The sequence below is a fragment of the Lepisma saccharinum genome, chromosome 1, assembly GCF_977018435.1.
Source record: "Lepisma saccharinum chromosome 1, izLepSacc3.1, whole genome shotgun sequence".
NCBI lineage: Eukaryota > Metazoa > Arthropoda > Insecta > Zygentoma > Lepismatidae > Lepisma > Lepisma saccharinum.
The window spans coordinates 137,814,977-137,841,036 of NC_139229.1; the positions used below are offsets into that span (position 1 = coordinate 137,814,977).

Below are 26,060 nucleotides of genomic sequence, written 5' to 3' on the forward strand. Positions count from 1 at the left end.
CTTTCAGTCGCCCCACTCCTTCCTCCAGATCTCATACACACTGTATTCAATTACGCACACTCAGCTGAAACATATTTTCAGATGACCTTTATGTGAGAATGTCCCCTCCCCTCACAGAATCCAGGAACGGTGCCAACTTGTCTCAGTCAAGAGCGAGCTTCAACTCTCTCCTCTTGCCAGGAATTTGAGCACAGGGTGCGCTTTCCGCTTAGACCTGGGATAAGTGTCCGAACGTAGAACATTACCTGGGATGTAGAGGAAATATCTGAACGGTCGGGCACCCTATAATACAGGGTGTTCCCATAATGATGTGACACATTTCAAACGCAATTTTCTACGACTGGAAAAAGCATGTTTGTTAAGGATTATGTGTAATACATAACTAAAGTGCAGCAGTTTTTAGCACTGTTCAAGTTTTGAATATCGCATCCCTTAAATGGTCAGCACCTCGAGATTCATCTCCACTATAGCGCGATGCAGAACATCATCCGGGATGCCCATCCTCACTATCTATCCGGATGTTGTTGTTTTTTTTTTTGTTTTTTTTTTATATATAGTTCCTGAACTGTGCAAGGTTTCTCAACGTGTACCTTGTCCTTTAGGTACGCCTCACATAACCTGATAGGTGAAAATGAGCATCTGATGTGATCAAATGATGCACAAAATCATTCCTCTCCCTGCACTTGTTCACAAGCCATTCACTGGACGTCAGTCCAGGCTATCTGCAGGGAGCAATGCGGCGCTAACTTTGTACCTTACAGGGATACAATTTGGGTCATTTTTTCAATATCATGGAAATTACTAACAGCAGGTAGGATCATCATCTTCCGACACGGTACCGTACGCTTCTGGAAATGTTACCGCGCAATCGCCTTTGTGCTGTGTCAACGGAGGTTCCACAACGTATGTACTTTTATCATTCCATCATTATGGAATTTTAGGTAAGCCGCGGTAGCTCAGTCGTTAGGGTGTCTGACTACCATTCGAAAGACCCGGGTTCGATCCCTGGCGGGGGAGAACCGGGATTTTTTCCACCTGTACAAGCGGCTCGGCGCTCACCCAGCGTCGTGGAGGAAATTCTGGGGGGTAAAGGTAGCCAGGGGCGTGGTGCTGATCACATAACCCCCACCTACGGCCGTAATCAAGAAAGTGTGGAGCCCTATACGCCTTCATGGCGTAGTGCAAAGCACAGGGGAGCACTTTACTTTTTAGGTATCAAGGTATCACTGATTTGAGTGGCACACTAACAGTAAAACCAAGAATGCGGAACTTCTAAATAGCTGTCGCAACGTCTCACAATTGAATACTGAGCAATATTATAAATGGTTCTGTGCAATTTACTTTCTACTATAATGTTTCTACTTTGAAAAAAAATGAAAATATACAGTAACAGATAAAAAAAAGGTATGCTATGTAATAGGAAGTGTAATACAATCGGGCTGCAATGATGATGCCAGAGGAGAGGAAAAGGGGATTGAATTGATGGACCTGAACGATCAGAACGCTCCATAAAAAAGTAAAACTAGATAAAAAAATCCTCATTTTTTGTATGGTATTTAGGGATATATTAAATGTGACAGACCTCAAAAAATACCTCCCCTCATCTTCCTCCATCATTACTTTCTGGCGTCCTTGCTGTACTGTTAAATAATGAAAATCATAAACACTAAGATTATCTTATTTGGTAAGAAAATGTCCTGCATTGTCAATGTAACAATCTCACTATATGATCAAACCAGAAATGTATCTAGGAATGGGTGAAATGATCGAAGACTATGACTTCTGTCTCTCGGTGTTGCATTCTTATATCTTAACTTTGGGAAAGGGTGAGATATGACCCCAAGAGAAGCACCAGTCACGGCAGCCGACACCCTTCGTGTTTTCGGAAAAACTATTCTCATTCATGCTATTTTTGTACACAAAAGGGGGGGGGGGGTAAGTTTACTTAACCTTGCATAAATTGCCAGGAATTGTGGCAGAATGAGTAGGAGTGAAAATGATGTCTGTTTACCTTTGGCCGTTTTAGACCAAAGGAAATGCCAAGCATGATCTGAGGGCTATTTAAAAAATGGGAATGAACTGATAATACACTGATTACAAGGCTATCACATTTCATATTTCGAGCCACGTATTGTCAAACAAGCGCGAAACGACTACATCCAAACTTTAAGCTTCCATGCGCATAAATTTATGGTAGTCTTTGCGTGATTAAACAGTCTATAGTTTGTGACTCATCCGACTCTTGATTGTTTGCATTAGAAAAAACCAAGCTATTTCGAGCTTAGCGAACACAAAGAACAAATCTCTCTTCGCAAACAATGAACAACGGGCCCCAGCAAACGATCGACTTTATGCTATGTAGTTCAGGAATAGAATAAAACAAAAATAAACGCGGGTGATAGACGCGACTGTAATTTTGGTTCTTACGGTCCGACCCAAGTTCTCCTCTGGGCATGACGTCATTCAAACAACTTGTGCTAATTCTCCCAGATTATAATGTTAGTGGAATAGGGTATTTATAGACTGTTTATGCAGAATCATGTAAAGTTTCCTGTCGTTGACAAGTTCGTTGCCCTCCATAGAATTTCTGCTCCTTGAATTTCCGAACGCGCTAATGTAAGAGATTGCAGCCCCAGTTATCGTTGATGTTAAAATATAATAAAATAAATACGTAGCACTTAATGCTAAGATGTTTTTCAAACTCCAGACTCCTCCTTGACACGATAAAAAAAATGAATCATTGCTTGAGATACTGACGATAGCAAAACCTGTAGTAGTTGTCAAAAATTGTGATTTACTTCTCATGTGTTGTTTGCTGCAACATCAATGTTACATCATGCTAATTTACTGTCAATCATTCATGACTTTTCTGCTTCTCTCTTCAACATCCACAGTTAATAATATGCCACAAACTCAATACAATTACAAACACGCGTATACAGATAGTAATAAAACTTTTAGTTTCCCAACTTAGTCCATACCATACACCGTAACGGCAACTGCAGGGAACCAACAATCAAAGAAAATAACATTTAACGGTTACGACTTTTAGGAAACTAACTAAAGAATGTGTTGACTAACTGAATTTTAAAAGTAAGTATGGCGTTACTGCGGGCTATTACAGTTTGTTTCATGAGTATTTTACGTCATTTAGTGTGACGCATTCAGATCGCGCCTAATTTTTTTTTCCAAGTAAAGAATCAAAACTCGAAAATCAACTAATGAAAGATGGTGTTAATTTACGTGCATTACCCACAGTCTGTCTGGATCGATCTTTAACAAGATAGGAATGACTAGCAGGTAAAAAAAAAGTAAGTGCTCCCCTGTGCTTTGCACCACGCCATGAAGGCGTATAGGGGGTGTGGAGTTAGGGTCCAACACTTTCTTGATCACGGCCGAAGATGGGGGTGATGTGATCAGCACCACGGCCCTGGCCGCCTTTAGCCCCCAGAGTTTCCTCCAGGTACCCACTTTATACGACGCTGGGGGAGGAAATATGTAAAATTAGTGGATATTGTTGCAGGTTTTGTTAAACTTGTAAGAATATGTAAAGCACACACCTTACAATAAAAAAAAAGCCACACATAGTTTACGTATAGGTTTGTATATGTTCAGAACTTACTCTGAATCGTTAGAGTTTTAACATGTTAACACTGGCAGGGTTCCAGTATCATCCCCACATTAAAACTGTGGAAAAAATAAATATAATACAGTTTAATAGTAGTGACGACCTAAAATTTTCAGATCAGAGTTCCAGAACAAAAAATCAGTAACATCATGACCGGGGGGAGGGGGGGGGGAGACAAGGATCTGGTAAGCAAAATATTTTCATCCACAAAAGCTGAAACAAAATACTGCAGATGTTTACTTCTGGTGAAAATTAAAGCAAGAAATGCACAATCACGTGCACAGAAAAATCCGTCGCCTGACGCTTTATCAAGGTCTCAAGTAGCAGCCCTCCACAACTAGCGTGTGGTTCTTTGAAAGGCGGGATCAAAGTCCCCAAACCTTATCGCATGGGAGGAGTGGCACTTGAAGATAAGTGCAGCATTTGGATAAGCGGAAGTTCAAGTAATCGTCCCACTTCGAAGTACTATTTTTATATGAACTCTACGTATAGCAACACTTAAAAGTTGACAGTGTTTTGTCTCCGATCACAGAAATATGGAACTGCGTGCTTACTCTTTTGAACTCTAAATACCTGGATAAAAATACCGAACTTTTCGAGATGCAGATTTTGAATCGTGAGCTAGACGTGGAAATACACCCTCGGATTGTAATGTTTTATTTTTACGAGATTATTTTCTTTTTAATTCGTTCAAACATGTTAATTGATGGCTCATTAATTCTTAATTCACTATCGCTATCATTTATTACTGTGACTCGCAGGTCAAAATACAAAACTTTCGTCCTTAGATGGAACATTTTTACGTCGTACGAATCATTAAAAAACAAATGCGGTAAATGACAAGAATTATGAGAAGACGGAGAGAGAAGAAGAAATGAAAAAACAAGACAACGCGAGTGGCAGACAGAGAAGGAAAAAAGAAAAGTTATAGAGAAAAGAAAAAGAGGAAAGAAAGAAGCGAGACAGAGCGATAGAGAAAGAAACTGACACAGTACGTGGGAGAGAAAAAGAAATTATCAAAAACACAGAGTAAGCACGAGGAAAGTGGTACGCGTACTAGACAGAAAATAAGACTGCAAGAAAATTAGAAAAAAGTTACAAATGAAAAGGAGAAAGTAAGTTTGCTTTCTTTCAAAGAATATCAAGTGCCCCCCCTTGTGTTGACACTTCCCGCGGGCATCCATGTTCACAATGTGGTATCGTAATTGAAAATTCGAAAACGGCTGTCCTATATTGAAGCTGCGGTCCACTCACATCTGATGTTGCTCAGAGACTCCTCGTACTCATCACCAGCGCTATTCGAACCCTGCGCATGCGTAGAAAGGTAATCTCATTACAGCGAATTGTTATCAATTTCTAGTCTAGGATCGCTAACTGGCAGAATGCATCCACAGATGTTATGCATGTGAGAGAGGACTCTCCCAATTACCCCATGTTCCGAGACAAATGCTCGTGTTCTATCACTTCTACAAGCGATCGCCAAGGAACGTTGCCTGCTACTACTGGAACACAACTTCAGCTATCTAACGCCTACACTGAATTTTCTCTGAAGTCAGCGCGAAACGTCCATGACTAATCGTTGGAGCTGCACAACTGATGACATCAGCAGTCTTCTCATGACACTTGCCTACTTCTCTAGACTGTTGTTGCAAAATTATCACCACCACCTTACCGTGGGATTTATAGAGGCATTAGTGTATCACAATACAAATCCATGTTTGCATTTTGTCTACTTTGCTATATAGTGCAGTGCAACAGTCCCGTTCGGTGCTCGTCTACCTTTCTATACCTCCCAGTGCTCAAAGTGGAAATTCCTAGCTAAGGGCATGCTTGATGAAAATTTTAACTGGGAGATAGCATCCCCGTTATTATTATCTTAGCAAGGGTAACCTAAAGCTTTACGTAATTATTCTAGAAGATGAGTTATGTGTGCGAAACACGTATTAGGCGGACTTCTAAATTCTCTGAAAAGTTTCTAGGAGTTATTGGTTATGAAATATCATCGGCACGTCACCAGTTATACGGCAGTATTCTTCTTCAACTCACAGGAAGAGAGGATATAAAGATTATGGATTATCTAGAATGGGGCTAAGTTGACAACAAATTTAAATCAATGAAATACGTAACAAATGTTGACACGTTCCCGTATTTTTCGAGGCGGGTCGGAATCCTATCCCCACCACACCTCGAATCCCGAACCGACGAAACACTAGCATATATGTAGGTCAGGTCGCTATAACTTCGTGTCTTTGGTTGTTGCTTTCTATATATATACTGTATGACGTTAGACTTTCAAATCTAGTAATATCGTTATATAGTCGTGCCTGAAAAAATATCTAAATTCCGAAATACAATATATCGAACCTCCCCCAAATGTTAACCCCCGGGACGACTCAACCAAGAAGGAGTAAATATTAGCCGAATTGAACTCTTCTCTGGACAGGATTTTTATATTTAAAATTTAATGATTCATTATTAACAATTCATATATTAGTTTTTATAATTTATTAATATTGCCGTGAATGAAGTGCGTGAATAATAATAATATGCCTTGTAAACAAAGGGTTCTTGGTAAGATTCCCGGTGGGGCCACATTATGGATGCACGGATAACTGTTTCAACTAGACTCTCTGTAACTACAGGCGAGAAGGTTAATTTCGGTATGTTAATTCGGCTGCTGTTGCCAAATGTATAGTGTAAACATGGCTATTGACAGTGTTTCGTCTTCGAAAGGGAAAGTTCAAGCCTACAGCCAAATTATTTTCCTCTCGCCATCAGAAATACCTGCTCCCTCCCTATCTGTCGGTTGCCTTCATCTCTCTCTGATCTGAATGTAGCGACCAATTGTTCAAATTCCCCTTCCAAAGAGAATGTCAAACTCTGGCTGGGAGAGATCACAACACGTGTCTCCAGCGCATCACTTAGGCGGCAGACCACACAGTGGCGGGAACTGTACACCAGGATAAATCTTCCTACCTATAAAGTGCATTGTAAACAACCATTGCGAATACAAAACAAAAACATTTACAGTTATCAGATATGGCAGTTTAAGGTCGTTTAATACTACAATATACAGAATATGATAATCGGCACGGACCAACAGTTTTCTCTTTATATTTTGGTTGTGTTTCTATCTATCTTAAACAGGGGGATGAGGATGAACGATGTGATGAAAGTGGTGACGGGGGAAACAATTACAATCCGTACCTACCCAGAATTAGAACCTGTAGCCCCCGACTTCGTACTGCATTACGCTAACCACTCCGCTAAAAATATTACTTGACTCGTCCTTGTCACAGGGATGTAACATTAAGCAACATCGACAGTGCTTGTGTAAGAACTTACAAAGTTTCGGCGCCAGTATCAATTGAACATTATAAAAGCCCTATTGTTGGCATGCAAAGGGCGTATTTAGCATATTGAAGCCTTCCTCCCAACTGCCAACTGCGCATTACACACATGATGGCCCTTGGCTCGTGTGGAAGTCTCGACTGAATGATCTTGGAACAATATAACGAGGGCTTTGTTCAGTGAAGGAGAAAAGGCATCGCCTTATTTCCTTCCTACTATTTTAAGGTCCTTCTTGAGAAAGTTATTAATTTTAATGGTTCATCCGGCTCGAGAATTTTGCACCCTTCGCCTTCCAAGAAATCTGGAGGGAGTAAAAGTTCGTAAATCAATTTTCAAGTTTTAAAAAGTATAACAGTCAACTACTATTCTTCAACTGTAAGCCGAACACGTTGACTAAGCAGACTCACAATCTCACCACCGAAAGTTCCAGATTTTAGTTCCGACCTGAGTTGTGAGACTCTTTCTTCATCGCTCATCATCATCGTCGCGATTAGCCAAAAATGAAAGAAAATGATACATCTTTTTTCCGATTGTACACTTGAATAATTATAATTTTACAGGATTTTTTAATATATATTCATAATTAATTCCATGGCATTTACAAGTCCTAAGCCTGAGATATAAATGAATGAAAATAAAGCAAATATGAGAGAGAGAGAGAGAGAGAGAGAGAGAAAGAAGGTTAGAAAAAATTAAGAGTGAATAAGGCCAAAAGTCGCTAAGATAGCGAGAAAGGAATGCTTTAAAGTGAGGAAGGATGACACAGAATGAAAAAGCATTTTTTTAAAATAAGAAAAGGTATACATAAAAAAGAGAGTAATAAAGGGGAAAATAACACTTTCGGACTTAATCTTCTTAATTACACCTTACGAACCTGAACTACAGTCACATTGGTCGACAGGCTTAATAATTGCCGCCTGATACAAAAACCATATCCAACTCAACAGCTCGCATGGAGTTAGATAAAGAGCGGCTTTTTAAATTTCTAGGCGGGACAGTTGCATAAGGCGTGGTCCGTTTGCCCCAGTGACATATTTTCTGGGCTGAAAATAACGCGTGGATAGCTGAAACAGCACATCACTTTAATGAAGAGGATCTCCGTTGTCAACCAATCCACGCCCTGTGCTCTGCTTTTAAGTTGTAGTGGGGATGATATGATATTTTTACAGACGCACCTGTTGATCGGGCACGAAAGGACAAATGAGAATTTTACCTTCGATTTCGTACTGGAGCATGAATAAATATAAGGGGTGCTCCACAACACATCACAGGTAATCATTATGGTGTGATTCAGCTGAATGCATTCATGTTGCATCCCTGTGACGACGGTGAATTAAGGAACATGACTTGGAATTGTTTCGGTCCTATCTCGTTCTCATCTTTAATCTCGAAATATATATAGCATAAACAACATATTTATTTATGGAAATTCCAGTACAGCAGAAGCCATTTTAAACCAGAAAGAAACCAAAAAACATGACACAGATAGAATGTCACAAAAAACATGACACATATAGAATGTCACAAAACACACTTTCACAGTGTATAGAGGTCCATTAAAGCAAACAACCTATTTTTCCTGTTTTGACGCTTCGTCTCGACGCTACGATCCGCTGAAAAACTACATTGTATCCTGAATATATGCAACCATATAGCACAGGCTCAAAATTGCCACGGATGGATAGCTTTGTTGTTACTACAAACAAAATATATGGAGAGCTCGGACGTTGTTGACCTAAAAAATGACCTATAGAATGGCCTTAAAATTATTTTTAAATTACATTAAAATTCAAAAAAAAAAAAAAAAAGCTTGATTTTCTCATATGTTAAAGAATAGTTGATAATCCATTGCCAGAGATTTCATTTGAAAATAATACTGTGCTTTTGCATTGCCCATATTTCGATTAATGGCGTACTTGCTGAAAAGACCAAGTTTTTTTTTTTTTGTGTGTGTGTGTGTGTGTGTGTGTGTGTGTGTGTGTGTGTGTGTGAGAGGCCCAGGAAAAATGATGATTTTTCATCAACTTCCGAGCCCTATTCCATATTCTGCTGTTATTTTCAAATCTTCTAATAACTAAAACCTTGAAGCATATTGATGAGAAGGGGTAAGCAGCCAAGGGGAGCAAGTTACCACGGGGGTTTCCACCACACAAACTTCCGTAAAAATATTTTTTCAGCAGAAATGAGTCTACGTATTTCAAGATAGCAACAGACAGGAAAGGAACGGTCATCAAAGACGAAAAGATTATGGCTGTGACGCTTCGAAGGTTCCGAGTAATGCATGTGTGTTCGTGGTAAGATGTGGTAAACGTACGTTAAAACTAAACTCCCTGTGTACGCATAGTCTGCGCATCGAATCCTGCAGCCGCTATTAGCTGAATTTATTGACTGCTTCTATTTTATTACAGGCAAATAACTCTGTCATGATCAGGGCTCAGAAGTTGATGACAAACAAAAGGCGTGCTACGGTGCCATGGGTCCCGGGTTCGAATCTCGGCCTGGGCATGGGTGTTCTCTGTGCTTCATCAATTTCTTCATACCATCACTCATCCTCAACTCGATTAACGTGAAATGGCAGTAAAGCGGCGCGTTCACATTCGGACGTAGTGGTAATGTCGTCGGCTTGTAACCAAAGTGTACCCGGTTCGATATCCTGTGGGGGTCCTGGTGGTTCGGATTGCACTTTAAGCTGTAGGTCCAGTCCCGATTAGCGTATCTGTGCATAAAGTGGGCTTAAAACTTGAACCCAACAACATTCGGACTGAACAAGTAAATTATCACACGCCAATAACAGGATTAAACACATTGTCAAATTTTCCTGTAATATTAAGCTGCTGGAGGAAACCCATCAAATTGCAACACTGTGGCATTGAAACAAGGCAAAAACCAATCCCGTGGTGACTTCAATATGGTTGGATTCCGGAACAAGAAAAAATCCAACAAGAAAGAAGCATGTAAAGGAACGGCCCCGAACCAAACTTCCTACTGAGGAATAAACTAGTGAGGCAACATCCCTCCTCTTTCAATGCTCCAGAATCTATTCTTCAAGACCCTCATGCTTTAAATGAACAGCTGCGCCACACATGTTCCCGCGCTTCCCCCTCGAAATGATTCCGCTACCAGACTACGCAGCAAGCGGAGGGGTCCTGCAAGGATGAACACTGATGAGGACGAAGGGAAGAGCTCCATATGACCGGATGCAGTTCATCACAAAGAATCCATCGCTCCTCTTCATCACACGGGTCCAACATTTGGAATCTTGACTTGCGAGTTCTAAAATACAACCAATCTCTATTGAAACTTGATTCCAACAGCTGATAAGGGTATTTTAAACAAAGATAAGCACTACAGAAACAATATTTCTGATACGAAGTTTCTCATTAAATTATGCTCAGACTTATAAAATTTTCCAAGCAATGTTGTTGTTCTTTTTTTTTTCATTTCTTTATTGCCCTAATTCTAATATCCACATTGTGATTGATCATAATGAAAACAAGCTAATGTACACACTTACATCCTTAGCGAACTTCAAAACACACACACACACACTTCAACTAGGGAATCCGAATATCCAGGTAATTCGGATAGTACAGATTTCGTGGAGGATTTGTAGGAAATCTGTACAATGAAATATGAACATGACGAATAAAAGAATATGTGGATAGCCCTAAAACGAATAAACGATAAAACTGTCAGGTTAATTCACACATAATTATTCTTATCCTGACTTAGAAAGCGGATATCTACATGACTGTTTATGCATATTTTGTTTATAGTAATTACAAATTTAATCCATTGGCGGCAATAGTGCGCTGGTGCGGCTTGGTTACATACGTAGGCAGGGTGAAACTACGTTCTTTGAAGGTTCGTAACGTCTAAACGAGCCGTCAAACGAAAACTAAAAAGAAAAAAATGGTAGTTTGCCTTAATTATTTCCATACGCTGTGAAAGTTTGTGTTGTGAAAAGTTGTACGTGTTGTTTACACTGTATATTTCGAGACTTATCCTTCGAGACAGAGACACTGCTAAGTCCCGCCTATAATGCTGCTTCTCAAATAAGAAGTAATTTTATATTAACCAGAAGCAAAAGTGATTTTGATTGAGTCCAGTATATCATCTGCAGATAGGAAAAAAGTCAACAAGTAGACACTTAATAGTTCCCCTACTTCTTAAACACAATCTCCTAATATCTAATATGGATTCCCCGCGATTAGATCTAAGGTTTTGTTGATTTATTTTATTGGATTCTTTTACTTAGCTTTTCTGCCACTTTTTAGTAATCGCGAATCTGAGGAGTGGTATGATGAAACAGATGAAAGGATACTCACAAAGCCCGAACCTGGATTCGAACCCGGGACCCCTGGCGACGTAGCGTGCTGTAGTAACCACTCCGCCACGGAAGCAACTTTAAGCACCCTTGCACTTAGCAAATGTAACACTTTTTTATCTGAAAGAACCTCGCACACGTTTCAATCACCTTAATTCGAAATACCAACATTGCTGATAAACCTGCCAGGTCAAGTCAACAAAGATCCTACTCAACAGAACCATCATGAGTGAACATTATAGAGTGAAGTCCTGTCTAATTAAATGGAGATAACTCGTGATATCACTTCAGCGTTCGTTTACCTTTCTTCCACAGCTAGGAACATGATACGGAATATTCAGCCACTCAGGAAATTAACGTCTACAGGCAGAAACATAATGACCTTATATAAACATAAAGACTGTTTGTAGAACTGCATGTACATAGAAAACGCACACATCCTATTATAGAGGAGGAAGGGTTCGAATTAATACGGCAATCGAGCTGTGTGATAGAAGGGAAGAACTGAAAAATTCAACATAATCACTTAGGGGCGGATTTTTACACATATGCATCTTCTCCTCCTTGATTTCAAGTGCTTTCAACATATCAATTCATTTTCCTTGATTTGGAATAGCCCCGTGAAGTTTTATAATGTACGTGAATGCATATTTCATGGCACGATGCAATGCCCAAGGTAGAGCTTTCTATGTGTGTGTGTGGGTGTGTGTACGTGTGGACACAAATAACACAACTCAAGACTAAAAAGAGTTACTCCTCACAATGCTTTGGTCGAGATAAAACATGAAGAGCTAACGAAAATCAACAATATAAGCAGTATTCCTAAAACACGAGACGTAAGTTTATTTTAATATTAGAGCAGTGGTAAAATATTCCGATTAGAAGGGCTCGAGAAAGAAACGATCGTTACCCAAACACTGCGAAAGAAATAAAATTTAATTCACTAAATATACATAAACAACCAAATACGTTAGGGTTAGTGATGTTTTTCCAAACTGAGCAAACTCTCCTAGGTTCGGCCTACATGTGGTAAATTAATGTAAACTAATCAACCATAGAGACTCACGATATCTGAACGTTTGGAGTATATGGGGGACAATTAAAGCAATTAGTTGGCAGTTCAAAGTACTTAGCATATCGCAAACCAATTTGAGCTTCTCGTCGACCACAGTTTTTACTGCGCAATTTATGTTTGGTTTATGCTTCTTAAAAGTCAGATTCTTTCACCTAAGGTTATTTTTACACCGTTTGCACGAGAAATTTATAGCTCCTCTAATGATGTGCCAGTCAAGTGCACGTGTAAGTAAACTGCTTACACCAAGCGGTTCAGTGAATAAAAGGAACAGCGCCAGCTTAATAAGGCTAGTCCACTTCATCTGTGGTTCAAGCTCCAAAATAAAAGCAAGTAAGTAAGTATTTATTGCTCATCTCATGTGCGAGCCATCGGCTGTGCGCACTACATCTATTCGTATTACACAACTATGATTTTTCTTACACACTACACTTTCCATTACATTTCGTATAGGTGTAAAATAGCAGTTCTGGTTGTTTTAACTGTTCTCACTTAAACTAACACTTATTCCTCTTCCTTATCCCGTCTCTGTGCAACACTTCTTTTTCCCCTAACTGTTTGTAAATAAACCCCCACTATCATTTATATAGAGAGTGAAGAGCAGCAAGAATCTGGAAAAAACACCGTAAAGGACCGTGAAGGGTTGTATTCGCAATGTACATTATCAATTCCGGACTTATCGAAACTGAACGTGAATTCTCATTAGGTGTGGTATCCAGACTTTGTACATTTGAAAAACAAAATCTGTCTGTACCAAATTTACTTTACAACAGTGTTACTTCTTCAGACATATCAAGTGCATATCGACAAAGGTTATCTACAGAATATGTTTTGTTTGCATTAATTACCAAGTCAATGTATTAGTGGCAATTGTAAACCTCTGCTGCATGGTTCTTTATAGTTTATACTCAGGATAAAATTCCATCTTTTTGTGTCGAGATGAGGCGTCAAACAAACAAAAAAGAAAACCTCAGAAAAAATCGTAACACTCTGTACATGTTCTTTAAATCATGCTATAGCCTACACTTGGAGACCGAGACGGATGTTTATAGCTAAATCGAGACAAGACCGAGAATGAAACGTGCCGAGAGACTTCAAAGTCTTGCCTCGGTACTATCCCTAGCTTTCATTTACATGTGAAAATAATTACAAATAATTCTAACAACGGAGTCGAGGAGTCGCTAGCTAAAATCTGTCTCCAGAGAAGAGTCGCCAGAAGCATAGAAATGTACATAAAAGACTTTTTAATTTCAAGTATTTTCAAGTAGTTTTGCAGAATGCTATTCAAAATGATAGCTCAAACAATATGGATGGAAATAAGAAATTTCTGATGACGAATAGTCCAGTCAAAAGAGCCAAAACGTTGATTTTATTGGTCAAAATTTCCTGCAGTCGTAGTATTTTGTTCGGCATACAAAATACATGTGATTGTGAAGTACGTACTTTAGCACATTAAACATTTGAAAATAAATAATAGTCCCTCTCGAAACTGGATTTTAAATACTGAACGTATTTTGTATGCAGGCTGAACGCATTTCAAGCGCAAGTTAATTTTGGAAACCACGTTGTCTGGGAACTTTACATTCACGTATTTATACTGTCTTGAATACATTCTGTGGTGAAATAGTGAAATTTATGCAATTGCTAGATAGCATGTCACTACACACATCGCCAGATGCTATACTGACATCACCCAAATGCAGTGTAAAGTCTGATGCAATTCAAAGGGAGGGAGATAAAAACCGTAAAATATAATACTAAAATATGTATACCGTAAATTAACTTTGACAGAGTATCGTTTCATTGCACAGAAATATAAAATGGTAAGGCAAGGTAAGGTAAAGACTCGACAAAATTTGATGGAAATATGTATGTGGGGGGGAGGCTCTAAATGCCTATTTTGTCCTTTGTGAATAGATTCGTAGGATTTCAGTACACAAACGTTTTAAGGTGTAACGAACGAACCATACTAAATTGCCTAAAATAGTCTATTTCCCCATCAATGCCTAAAGAATACCCTAAAAGAGCGACAGAAAGATAATCTTTATATTGTAACAATATTTTGGAAGTGTGAGCCATGAACTGACAAGTGGCCATCTTACTTGCTGATTCTCCCAGCGATATTTCGTTAGCTTCTGCAGAAAAAATCTCCAGCTCCAATGATTTATGTCTGTCACAAACATACAGAACATTGAACACATATCACAAAGTCACATTCACCCCATCTTTCTTGGAAAAGGTGGGGGGGGGGGAAGTATAATTGGCACCTGGCTGACAGTGTCTGAAGACCTGATCCTTTCCAAGCAAGTTTCTTATCTCTGCCTGGGCTGGGGTCCTAGCCTGTTTGTTGTTAAACCAGTTGCAACTGAAGACAAGCTGTCCTTGAGATAGCCAAAGCAAGATGCAATGCACAGAAGATAACGGTCGGGCGTAGTCTTTGTAGATAATTTTCTTGTGCAGAATAAGGAAAAATTGGGTTGACAATTGCAGCGAAGTTTGAGTGAAATCCAGGGGGGGATTAGAGTTATAAGGCTAAAGCCTATAGCTGAACTTAGTTACAGCCCTGCTGAAATTGTTGAATTCAAATAGGCTCCTATAGTTTCTTGCGAAATTGGGGTAATTTCCCCCCAGTTCAAATATGGTTTGTCTAAAAGGAGGTTTTTTTAGCAGCACAATTTGGAGTAATTGCTGATTGTGCTGATTGCAACTTTTCAAATAATGCAAAAAGTTAGAGAGATTTTTTATGATTGTTCGATCAATAAATAACGTACTATTCACGGTTTCTAATAATGTAATGTGATAAATCGTTAAGCATTACTTATGAAATGTAATAAATTGTTAATATGTTAAGTCGCATTAAATTTTGAATGGATGAAGCCAAATGTAATGTTTGCCATCGCTATACTATGTACATTGATGACTATATAGTGCATATTTATGAAATATTAGTGCCTAAAAACGGGGGTTCTAGTTTTATATAAATACACAAGTAGTACGTGATATGAAACATTATCAACCTTATTTCACTTAACGCCGATCTCGCTTCCAAAGTTCCTGGGTTCGAGCTCCGGCCTGGGCATTATTTGAGTGTTCATATGCATATACGTATGTGGTTTCCTCGGACATTTTCTACATTTTAGTATTATGACCGGTGTCAGGAAGGAATTCGAAGAAAATCGTACATTTTGAGCATAACAGACAAGTTATTCATCCCCTAGGGGAATTTGTTATTCTCCAGCTGGATACATGGAAAATATTGAAAAGTGTATGAGAAAAGACATTCAAATGATAGTGGTGCCATGGATAATGTAATGTTTAGATAATTTCATTATATTTTTGAACCCAATAAGGGTAGAGTCCACATTATGTTATAACGGTCAAATATTGAGTAACAGGTAATTAATCTACTTGCCCGTTATTAAGAATTAATTACGATTGGTAATATTAAAATCCGTCGCGAATACAGGTGTCTAGCGACTGTCTTAGCCAGCACTAACTTGCTCAACCACCGTTTTTCGCCCGAATTCGGATTTACATGCATTCTTATGGGGAATAGCAGGAAAAGTGCAACTTCTAAACCAATGGACCGAATTGGATGAGATTTTAACCAGCGGAAGACCACATCATGAAAGTACTGATTCCAAGATTTGAGCCAAATCAGAACAGAAATACGGGAGTTATGAATTATTAAAGATTCATCGCAGGATTCAATGGGAGACGGAATCCTGCTGAGTTTGCTCTTACTAAACGTGTCGAATACAATAGCCGAGGATTTAACCTAATCTCTGCACGAGGGGCTGCTACCAGAGGTTAAGGACCGGAGTGAGCGTTGACCAGGATAGGAGGACAACGGTCAAAGCACCAGAAACAATAAATAACCACCTAGACACAGAGACTAGAGCGTCCCCTCATTCAAATCTGGAATAAAAGGGATGATTCGGAATAGTGAGAAAACAGTTTGCCTACAATCGCCACCGGAGTGTGAGCTGGATTTGTCTTTTACTCGAGTGAGTGTTTTAGAGCCATGGAGTAGAGCAGAGTAGACCCAGGGGGGTCGTTTCCCCCTCGCCGTCAACGCAGTCGTGCACATACGTGTGGTATGTGAGAATAACGCCAGACACGTCCACCTGTGTCAATCGTCCGAAACAACGTCCTAAGTTAGCAGAAGTTAATAACATTTAATATCCACGTGCGTCCATGGGAAACCGCGAGAAGTGAACGAGTGAAGCCAGGATCCGATGATTTATTTATTTATTTATTTTTATTTATTTTCAACAATGAACTCAACAGGCTGGCGCCCAGTTAGAGAGTTCAGAGATACAGGTTTTCATACATGCTTCAGTGACTGTTATTTGATATTGTATTCATTACACAGTTTTTAAATTGTATATATGGCATAGAGAACAAATCAATTTTTTTGTTACGCTTTTCTAAGGCATTGTAGAGAATACTCATTCTCCAGATAGGGGATTTCTTGACAATGTTTGTTCGCGCTCTATTCACAAAAAAGGTTTGATGATTGGGTCGCGTCTTATTGTTAGGAACGCGTAATTTAAATTGTGAGATCCAATGAGGAGAGCGAAGTTTTCCATTATATATTTTCCAGAGCAGCAGCAGGTCGCGCACTGTCCTTCGATCGTCAAGCCTGTGCATTCGGAGCTCCTCTATTACATTACTGTACGAATCAAATTTGGGATAAGTACCTTCAAGTTTATACTTCATATAACGTAACATCTTTGATTGTACTCGCTCTATTTTTGTAGTCTGTACTATACAACAGACCCGAATTCAAGTTTTGAACGCACTAATGAGTAATATAATACCTTAAGTGTTTGGGTGTCTCGAAAGTCTCTGGCCATTCTAATAATGAACCCGATAAGTTTGTAAGCGTTGCCTATTACTTTGTTAATATGGTGAGTGAAAGTTAGCTTAGAGTCAAAATATATTCCTAGGTCCTTTGCTGTTTCAGATTTTTTTAGATTGGTATTATTAAGTTTATATTGAAAATTTAAGATCGTTCTTTGTTTAGAATAAGTAACGGAATAGCATTTTGCTGCATTAAGAGAAAGACCGTCGCGCAAGCACCACGCACTCAACCTATTTATGTCTTGTTGTAGACACACACAGTCTTCAATATTTTTTATTCTTTGAAAGAATTTCAGGTCGTCTGCAAATAACAGTTTTCTAGAATTAATCAAATGTTCCGGTAGGTCGTTGATTAATAGAAGAGAAGAGGTCCTATGTTGGACCCTTGAGGTACTCCGGAACGTACTAGAAATTCGCTGGATGTGTGGCCTTTATACGAGACATATTGTTTTCTATTCATTAAATATGACGCCATAAGTTTCCTGAGGGGAAGGGAAAAGTTGAAAGTGCCCAATTTACTTAGTAGTACATCATGATTTACGGTGTCAAAGGCTTTGGAAAAATCAGTGTATATTACATCCACCTGCCCCCAATCATCTAACACCGTGCTTATATAATGCAGTTTCTCGCCAAGGTTTGTTTCTATTGAGCAGTTGGGCAGAAAGCCATGCTGGAATTCAGATAAAGTTTCTTTGACATGGTTATATATGTGGCAATATAAGATTTGCTCAAATATTTTAGCAGGGGCAGATAAAAGAGCTATAAGACGATGGTTTTGTATGTTTCTGTTCTCCGAGGATTTCGGTACTGGACATACAGCAGTAACTTTCCACCGTTCGGGAAACTGCGTGGAAGATAATATCGCATTGTAGATAACAAAGAGTGGAATTTTTAAAATGTCTACACATCCTTTGAAGATGTAGGGTGGGATTTTGTCTGGCCCCGCCGACTTCTTTGGCTTTAATTTTTTTACGGCTGCTTCAATTTCAGACATACTGATCATCTGAATGTTCAGTGAATCTAACGTTTTGCACTCTGTGTGCCCCGCCATGATCTCGAGGTTATACTTTGCCGTATTGTTTGCGTACACAGATTGAAAGTATTTCCCAAATTCATCAACGACGGTATTCAGGTTTAATATGGGTTCATTGTTTGAAGAAACTGGAAACTGTTTGTTTTGCCTGTTGCGATTTATGTACGACCAGAAAAGTGACGGGTCACTTTGAATATTGCTTTCGATGTCGAACAAGTAATTATTATGGGCGGCTGATATTTCTTTTTTGATTGCTTTTCTGAGTTCTTTAAATTTGTTGGCATGGCGAACTGGGTTACCTACGTTTTGCTTCAATTTTTGGTGGTGGTGAGCCTTTGCTTTCATTTTTTTAATTATATTGGCGGTAAACCAGCATGGATATTTAGGAGGGGTTAGGTGTCTCAAGGGGATGCACGCGTCAAATGCTTCGTATATTATGTTGTAAAACATATCTGTCATTTCGTTTACGTTATCACAGAGTTTTAGTGTATCCCAGTTAACGACCGATAGTTTGTTGTATAGTTTGTTAAAGTCAGCTTTTTTGAAATTGTACGAGAGGTTGTTTGGTGGATGGTGATGCCATACGGAACTGCCGGGAGACCCATTTTCGCCAACCAGGATGACCGCGAAGTGCAACAATGGAGTGCAGACGTCTTCCAATACTGTAGGACCACTTTCACCCTACCTAGGTCAGAGGGAATGCAGCGAAGGTAAGATCCAACCATGTGCGTGTGTGAGAGAGATGACGCCAATCTACCGCGAATCCGCGTAAATCAAATCATTGCATAACTTAAATCAGTGCTGGGGCATAACTAGGCATCGGTATTCCGGCGGACAATCAATGTTGTAGATCAGAGTTTATGTTAACAGCAAACAAAAGTTCATTGAAATATATTCAGAAAAGATAAAAGGGGTTCGCACAAGGAACAATTATTCACTTTATACTTAAAATCCTAAACGGTAAATTGTAAACGCCTATGTAGCCAAGAAATAGCATGAGTACAGTCAAAATATTAATTAATCTAACCTTTGTAATTATCATATTGTCGCAATATGCCATGGAATGAGTGTATGAATGTGAGATCGAGTGAAAGAGGGCAAGATGTACTGTGTATTTATCTGTGCTTTAATATATGTGTATATTCAGAACCACCCTAGTATTATGTAACGTCATTTCAGGGACTTAAATCAAATCCTCCTAGGTTTATTCTCGGTAACTCCTACTGTAGGCACTTATCCTGACCATATTGTAATTCATGTAATGTTTAATCCGCGTGACAGGTGTCACGGGGAGCGATTCTGCGTTGTTGCGTTGCCGAGTTCAGTTGAGTTGAGTTAATTAATGTTTTTACAGCGCGTGACAATGTGCTGTCAGTTCCAATATATGTATATAATTTATTGGCACGACTACTGTCACCTGGTGGTCAAACTAGTAGATTGAGCTATTTTCACCAGCTTTTATGTGGAGTGCTAATGCTATTATGTTTCACACGTTGTAAATGTTTTATAAGTTACACTATAATAACTAAAAAGATTATCAACATTAGAGAGAGCAGTTAACGTAACTACCCCACTTACACCCACATGGTTTCTGTTATTAAAAGAGACATGGAATCTAACTGCTAAACCTAACGGAGAACACAAAAAAGAAATATCAATGGGAGAATTCACACCGAAGCGACAGGCGACACGTGTCTCTTGAGGATTTCGCCAAACGAACGGAGGCTAGTGCGGCCCGTCTTGCCACTACGGTGTGAAACGTTGTTTTTTTATATTGGGTCGTTTCCAAGCGATATGTGGTGTCCCTTCGGTCTGAAATCTCCATAAGACAAAATGTTTTTTTTAAAAGAAATACCCACACAGTGACGAATCATGAGACTTGAAAAAGCTAGGTTCATCACCCCTAGTGAAGGATATATTATTTAGTGCCTATTATTGGACTACATTTTGACTTAGGTTCTACATTTTGGAAGAGTGTCTCTTACTTTTCGGTTATAGTGATCTGGAAACTCCACTTTTTAAAGGCAGTTTGATTTACAAAAAAAAAGCAATCCCAATTTACAAATCAATACTTGAGCTATACAAGTACAACGGTTTCCGCTGACGAAAACTGAAATGTTGAGTTAAAATAACAGTTTGACTTTTTATTTTTTTTAAACAAATGGTTGGTTTCATCATACTATGACAAGATGTTCTTTAGCAGGGTCAAATATCGAAACCAAACGTGAATCAAGATTTCAGAACAATAGCTGCTCCTGTAACAAGAGACCGACATTAAGCTAACGACAAATTTTCGCGACATGCATATCTGGAAATCTGGAGAGACCTTGAAGTACACTACAAGGAGGAAAACTTACCAAAATGGACTTTGTTCCGATCCTTGAACCAAAGGTCGTCTTGGGGGGCTGCGAACGGTTCCAAATCTGAACATGGACATGATAAAGAACAAACACTCCTGTACTGCCGATAGCGTTATAATTTTAAACGACGCGCAATGTTTAATACTCTCAACTACTGAAGAACTATACATTCACATGATTCGACCGTTCATAACTACACGGAATACTACCAAACAAACGCAATTTCGAGCTGGTTATAGTTCATGCACTGAATCCTGCTACCTTTACGGATGTACAAAAGAACGTTTTTAGTTTAACCAATCAACGCGGATGACTATTGAAGCACACAATTTAGATCATTTTTCTACAATTCCATTCTACTTGGGACCGATCTACAAAAGGTGACTATATCAACATCGGGCATTTTCGTCTCGTTTTCTTGTACACGAAATGTCCCGTCTTCATCCTGGTGTGCTGGGGAACCCAGCTCGGCTCCATTCTGGAGAATCGTCCATCCTGAACAAGTTGAACGCGAACTTCTCTCTTTCCCCGACCTTACGATGATGACGGGCGTGCGGGAGACATGGCGAGATTATCCCTAGGATGCTGGACGTCCGGAGAATCTACGCGACCGCTGGTGGTCGTTACGCATGTCTGCAACTGCGCCCGCCCGATCTGGGAGATCGATCGAAACTTCACGACGGTTGAAGTGCGTAGAGGAGGAACACTACAAACGCGTCGCAACACTTTTCTGGGCAAACTAGTGTCGAAATTCTATTCCCAGATAAGCAACCGACGCGCGCACGCGCAAGAGAAAAGTCCCGAAAACACAAACAGCCGGTGGGTGCACAATATGGGCTAAACTCCGGTCCGAACAACACAATCGACCCTTTGTGCCTCACGCACCGCACTATCCACGCATTATGCGTTACGCACTTGGGAGCTTCGTGGTGCCACTAAGTTTAGATGCGCAGCTGGGAGCGAGCCAACTCTATCTCTCTCCTCTACGCACCAGCTAAACTGCTTCTGCTGCATCGAGGGGACACCAAGGATGTTGGGAAAGAGGGGGAGAGGAGGGGGCCGTTCCAAATTTATCCTCCGCACATCTCTCGCAGACGACAGCAGAAGAATCACATCGAGGAAATCATTCAGACGACTGCGGCACTATTGTGAAACGACTCTTTATCTGACACTGCAAAGCCGCTTTGTATATGAAGTACCTTATCTATTTTGCAATTGAACTCAAAGTGTGCTTAAAATGCGAAGGCTCAACCAAAGGCTATTATTTGTTGAAAATTATGATTATCCTCTAACGCGTAAAAATTTAATTCTGCAACTAATTATACTTTAAAGCGCCAGTTATATTTTACACATACAGTCACAACTAAACAATGTTTCGAATCTAACCCCTCGAGACCCAGAAAGCACAATCTCCCTTCTAACGTTCACAATTTTTCATCTTCACCCAAATTTTCCCTTTATCAACTTGCAATCACAAAACTGTTATTATTATTGGTAACGGTAGTAGTAGCAGCAGAATTATTACGATTTCCATTGACTCTTAAAAAAAACATTAATTCAGTGGAATTTGATTGAATGACTGAAAATACTGAGGGAGGTATACCAGATAATTAAGTTTATTGATAATATTTGATATTTGCTCTGCAAAAAATATTTTTTTTTAACTTTCATGAACATTAGGTTTATACCAGCCATGTTATCAATAGAACAGGAAGAAAACAATTGTTTCCACGCTAAATTTAAAAGTTTAGATATATGGGCCGATAATTTACGCAACGAAAAAGAGTACTTCATACTTTAATTAACTTTAATATTTCTCTGCAATCTGAATATTTTTCATAAAATTCATCTTTTCCGTTTTTGACAATAATTCTGCCTGAGTTTCCCTGCGACAAGGGAAAATTCCCATCATATGGCAACACTGCCCGGAACTCCGAAAGTTGTTACAAAACTTAGTCTGGATAAGAACTCCAGATAGAGGAATGACTTATCACTTAAAAATCAAAACATCTGTATTTTCGCACTCTATACCTTTCTCATAATGTTTATGGCGGAGTGACTGTTACAGCACGCTACGACGCCAGCGGTCACGGGTTCGAATCCCTGCCTGGGCATAGGTGTTCTTTGCGAGTGTCCATTCATCAATTTCATCATTCATCCTCATCTTCACGATTATCCAAAAGTGGCAGAAAAGCGAAGTACAATAAACCAAAGTAATCAATCATAATATTTACACTTTCTCCCGCCCTCGTTATTTTGAGATAAAGAATTAATGTGAATTTTGTACATAAATTAAGGTGATATTAAAAAAAATACAAAACACTATTTATTAATCCGATGTTTCATACAGTAAACCTGAAAAATTCACCTAAACTTATGGGGATATTAATACGTAACGAGAACCCTTACTTCTCCACATGATTAGCCCCATGGGTAAACTGATCAAACTCTCCTGCTAATACACTTATCAACTTCCCCATCGTTTTCTCAATCTTCCTCAAAATATCAACCTTTGCCACCAATGGAACAGGATTAATTGATTGCGCCTTCGCCCAATAGTAATCGAACAAAATAATACTAGTATTGCATACAACACACGTCACACAATTGCATAATTCCACCCCCCCCAAAAAAAAAGTAACAATAACACGACCCCACTTTCATTATACAGGTATGAAAATGAACCATGTTCATGCGATCGTGAAGTTGCCGTGGGATATTCTACCCTATCATTTATTAATTTGCTAACGTCAGGCACCGTGCCAAGGGGAATCACGCTGTCCCTCAATGCGAATAAATCAACCCCTCCCAGCATGATCTTCACAGTTTTCATTACTCCGCTTCCTGTTTCCCAATATTTTTACCACGTTCGCTTCATCTCGGAATGATGAGGCTAGCTAGGTCCGAGACTTTGGTAAACCATAATGTATAATACCTGAAAACCAAAATTACTTCACTCTGCAACCAAGGACGTATTTAAGGGAAGGGTCCAGAGGGCCCGGACCACCGCCCCCGAAAGACTAAAATTAAATATTGAAAATAATGATATAATAAAACAACGAAAATTAAATAATGAAAATATATTTGTTGTTTAATCGAGGGTTACATAATTCCGCAGAACATATTGAAAGGCAAGGATTATATTGGGATCATACGACTTTGAATGGCAGTACTAAAAAAGCTTTATTACTACTTATAACGTACCATTCATAAAATAACACCAGGTACTTCATTTTGCGTCAACTGGATCTAACATCCTTTTTTGATAGTCAATAAATATTCAATTCCTTATCTCTTTGACAATAATTTCCTTGCCATGGATCTTTTTTTACAAATTTTGCCGAAACTAGATAATCAATACGTGCTGTTATATCACTATACTTATACCATCATCTTATCTACAACTTGTATTCGCGCAATAAAAATATAATACGAGTATTAATTAATTTTAATTAATACCATTTTAATCAAGTTAATATAATTATAATTATATTAATTTAAACATTATTATTTTGAAACACCTGCTTCGGACTCCATCCCGAAATATATTTCTAGATACGTGCCTGTCTGCAACCTTCTTCAGACATACCAATCGAATGTCTACCTGGTTATTTACTCATGGGTCTATTTTGTTTATAGCAATTACAAACTTAACCAGTTAGCGTCAACTGTGAACCCGTGCCGCGTAGTTGCATACATTTACGACAAAACTCAGTTTTTCGACGGTTCGTAGTATCGAATAGAAAAACTTTCTTTCAAAAAGAAAAGCTGCAAAATTTGTGGAATGTCACGGTGTAATGTTGTTTATACTATTGTCTCGAGACAAACCTCCCCAATCTCCATATTTTCAACAGGGCACGGACACAACTCCACCCCTTGTCACTTCAACAATATTATTATAGGTTACTGATAAGGACAAGTAAGACGGTGGCAAAACTAGTCTATTCAACGCATTAAGTGTTCTTCTTGACCCTGCCTGGAAAAAAATCACGGAAGTGAACTCATAGGCAGTACAATCAGGAGGATGACGTTGGGACTGGAATTACTGCTGAAGGCACGTTCTAATCAAATGTCCTGGCATATCCAGTTTTTTTTATGTATACAGGGTGTTTCCGGGCTGCTGATACAAACTTTCAGGGATTATGGAGAAGGGTACATGTATTAATTTGAGATAAGGAACCCTGGTCCGGAAACGACTTAGTCGAAAGTTATGAGCGAAAATCAGTGTATGAAGATGTAATACTTTCATTATCTGCACAAGTTTCACAAGCTGCTACATTCACAACAGTTGTTCAAAGTGGCGTCCCCCAGCTTCGCTGCAGGCATGACATCGTCGCACAAAGTTCTGGCGAGACACCTGTCGAGACTGAAGAGGATCTCCTGGCAAGAATTTTCGCTGCCTGTGACATTGTTCGAACGACCCCGGGGATGTTCCAACGGGTACGCCAGAACTTTGTGCGACGATGTCATGCCTGCAGCGAAGCTGGGGGACGCCACTTTGAACAACTGTTGTGAATGTAGCAGCTTGTGAAACTTGTGCAGGTAATAAAAGTATTACATCTTCATACACTGATTTTCGCTTATAACTTTCGACTAAGTCGTTTCCGGACCAGGGTTCCTTATCTCAAATTAATACATGTACCCTTCTCCATCATCCCTGAAAGTTTGTATCATCAGCGTGGAAACACCCTGTATGTAAATATCTGTACTTATTGCTATCCCTTGTGTATTGCACCACCAATGAAGGTATATAGTGATGGAAATAGTCTCGCACATTCTCGATTTCGGTCATAGTGGAAAAGATGTGATAAACATCACGCTCCAGCCGCCTTTATCCCATGAGGGGATAGTATGAAAAATTCCACCCTGGGAATCGAACAAAGGCCTCTCATGTGGCAGCCAGATTACCCTGCTGACTGGAACACCAAGGCTCAAATTTCCATATATTGTAGATCTGAATTTGCATAACAGTTCATTACTTGGCATATCTAGGACATTTGATTTATCACTAGAACTCCTTGCATTTTGTACCCTGAAGTATATAAATGAAAAAATACTCAAAGTACTTATGACTAAACTAAATATATAGATTTTCATTTGCATTCCTAGGTTATACCAGACAGACTGCAACTAGCACTCTAATGCATTGTATCTGGTACAATAACTCTTTGAGGACTAAGCTCTGTCAAAGGCCTTTATCATTTGAAGATGATAAAATCTGTGCTTTGAAGGTCATCACAGCTGTTAGTTACCCAGAATGCTTTCAATTGTTTATAAAACTAACAAAATTAAGTTGGTAGGTGGTTCACATACTTTATCAATTACTGTTTCCCTTGATTCCATATAGATGTCATGGATGTATATTATCATCCTACCTACAAATTGTGCAAAAGCCTAATATTATCACGGTTAATCTATAGAGC

At 39.2% G+C, this 26,060-nt stretch overlaps 1 protein-coding gene across 1 annotated transcript in view; it reads right to left on the reverse strand.

Moving 5' to 3' along the window:
• Positions 1 to 21,631, reverse strand: part of LOC146001536 (uncharacterized) — a 129,515-nt gene extending 107,884 nt beyond the window's left edge. Inside the window, exon 1 of the mRNA XM_083138967.1 lies at positions 20,635 to 21,631. Coding sequence (XP_082995093.1) covers positions 20,635 to 20,807 — 173 coding nt within the window. The 5' untranslated portion in view covers positions 20,808 to 21,631. The remainder of the gene's footprint in view (positions 1 to 20,634) is intronic.
• Between the last annotated feature and the right edge of the window lie 4,429 nt (positions 21,632 to 26,060).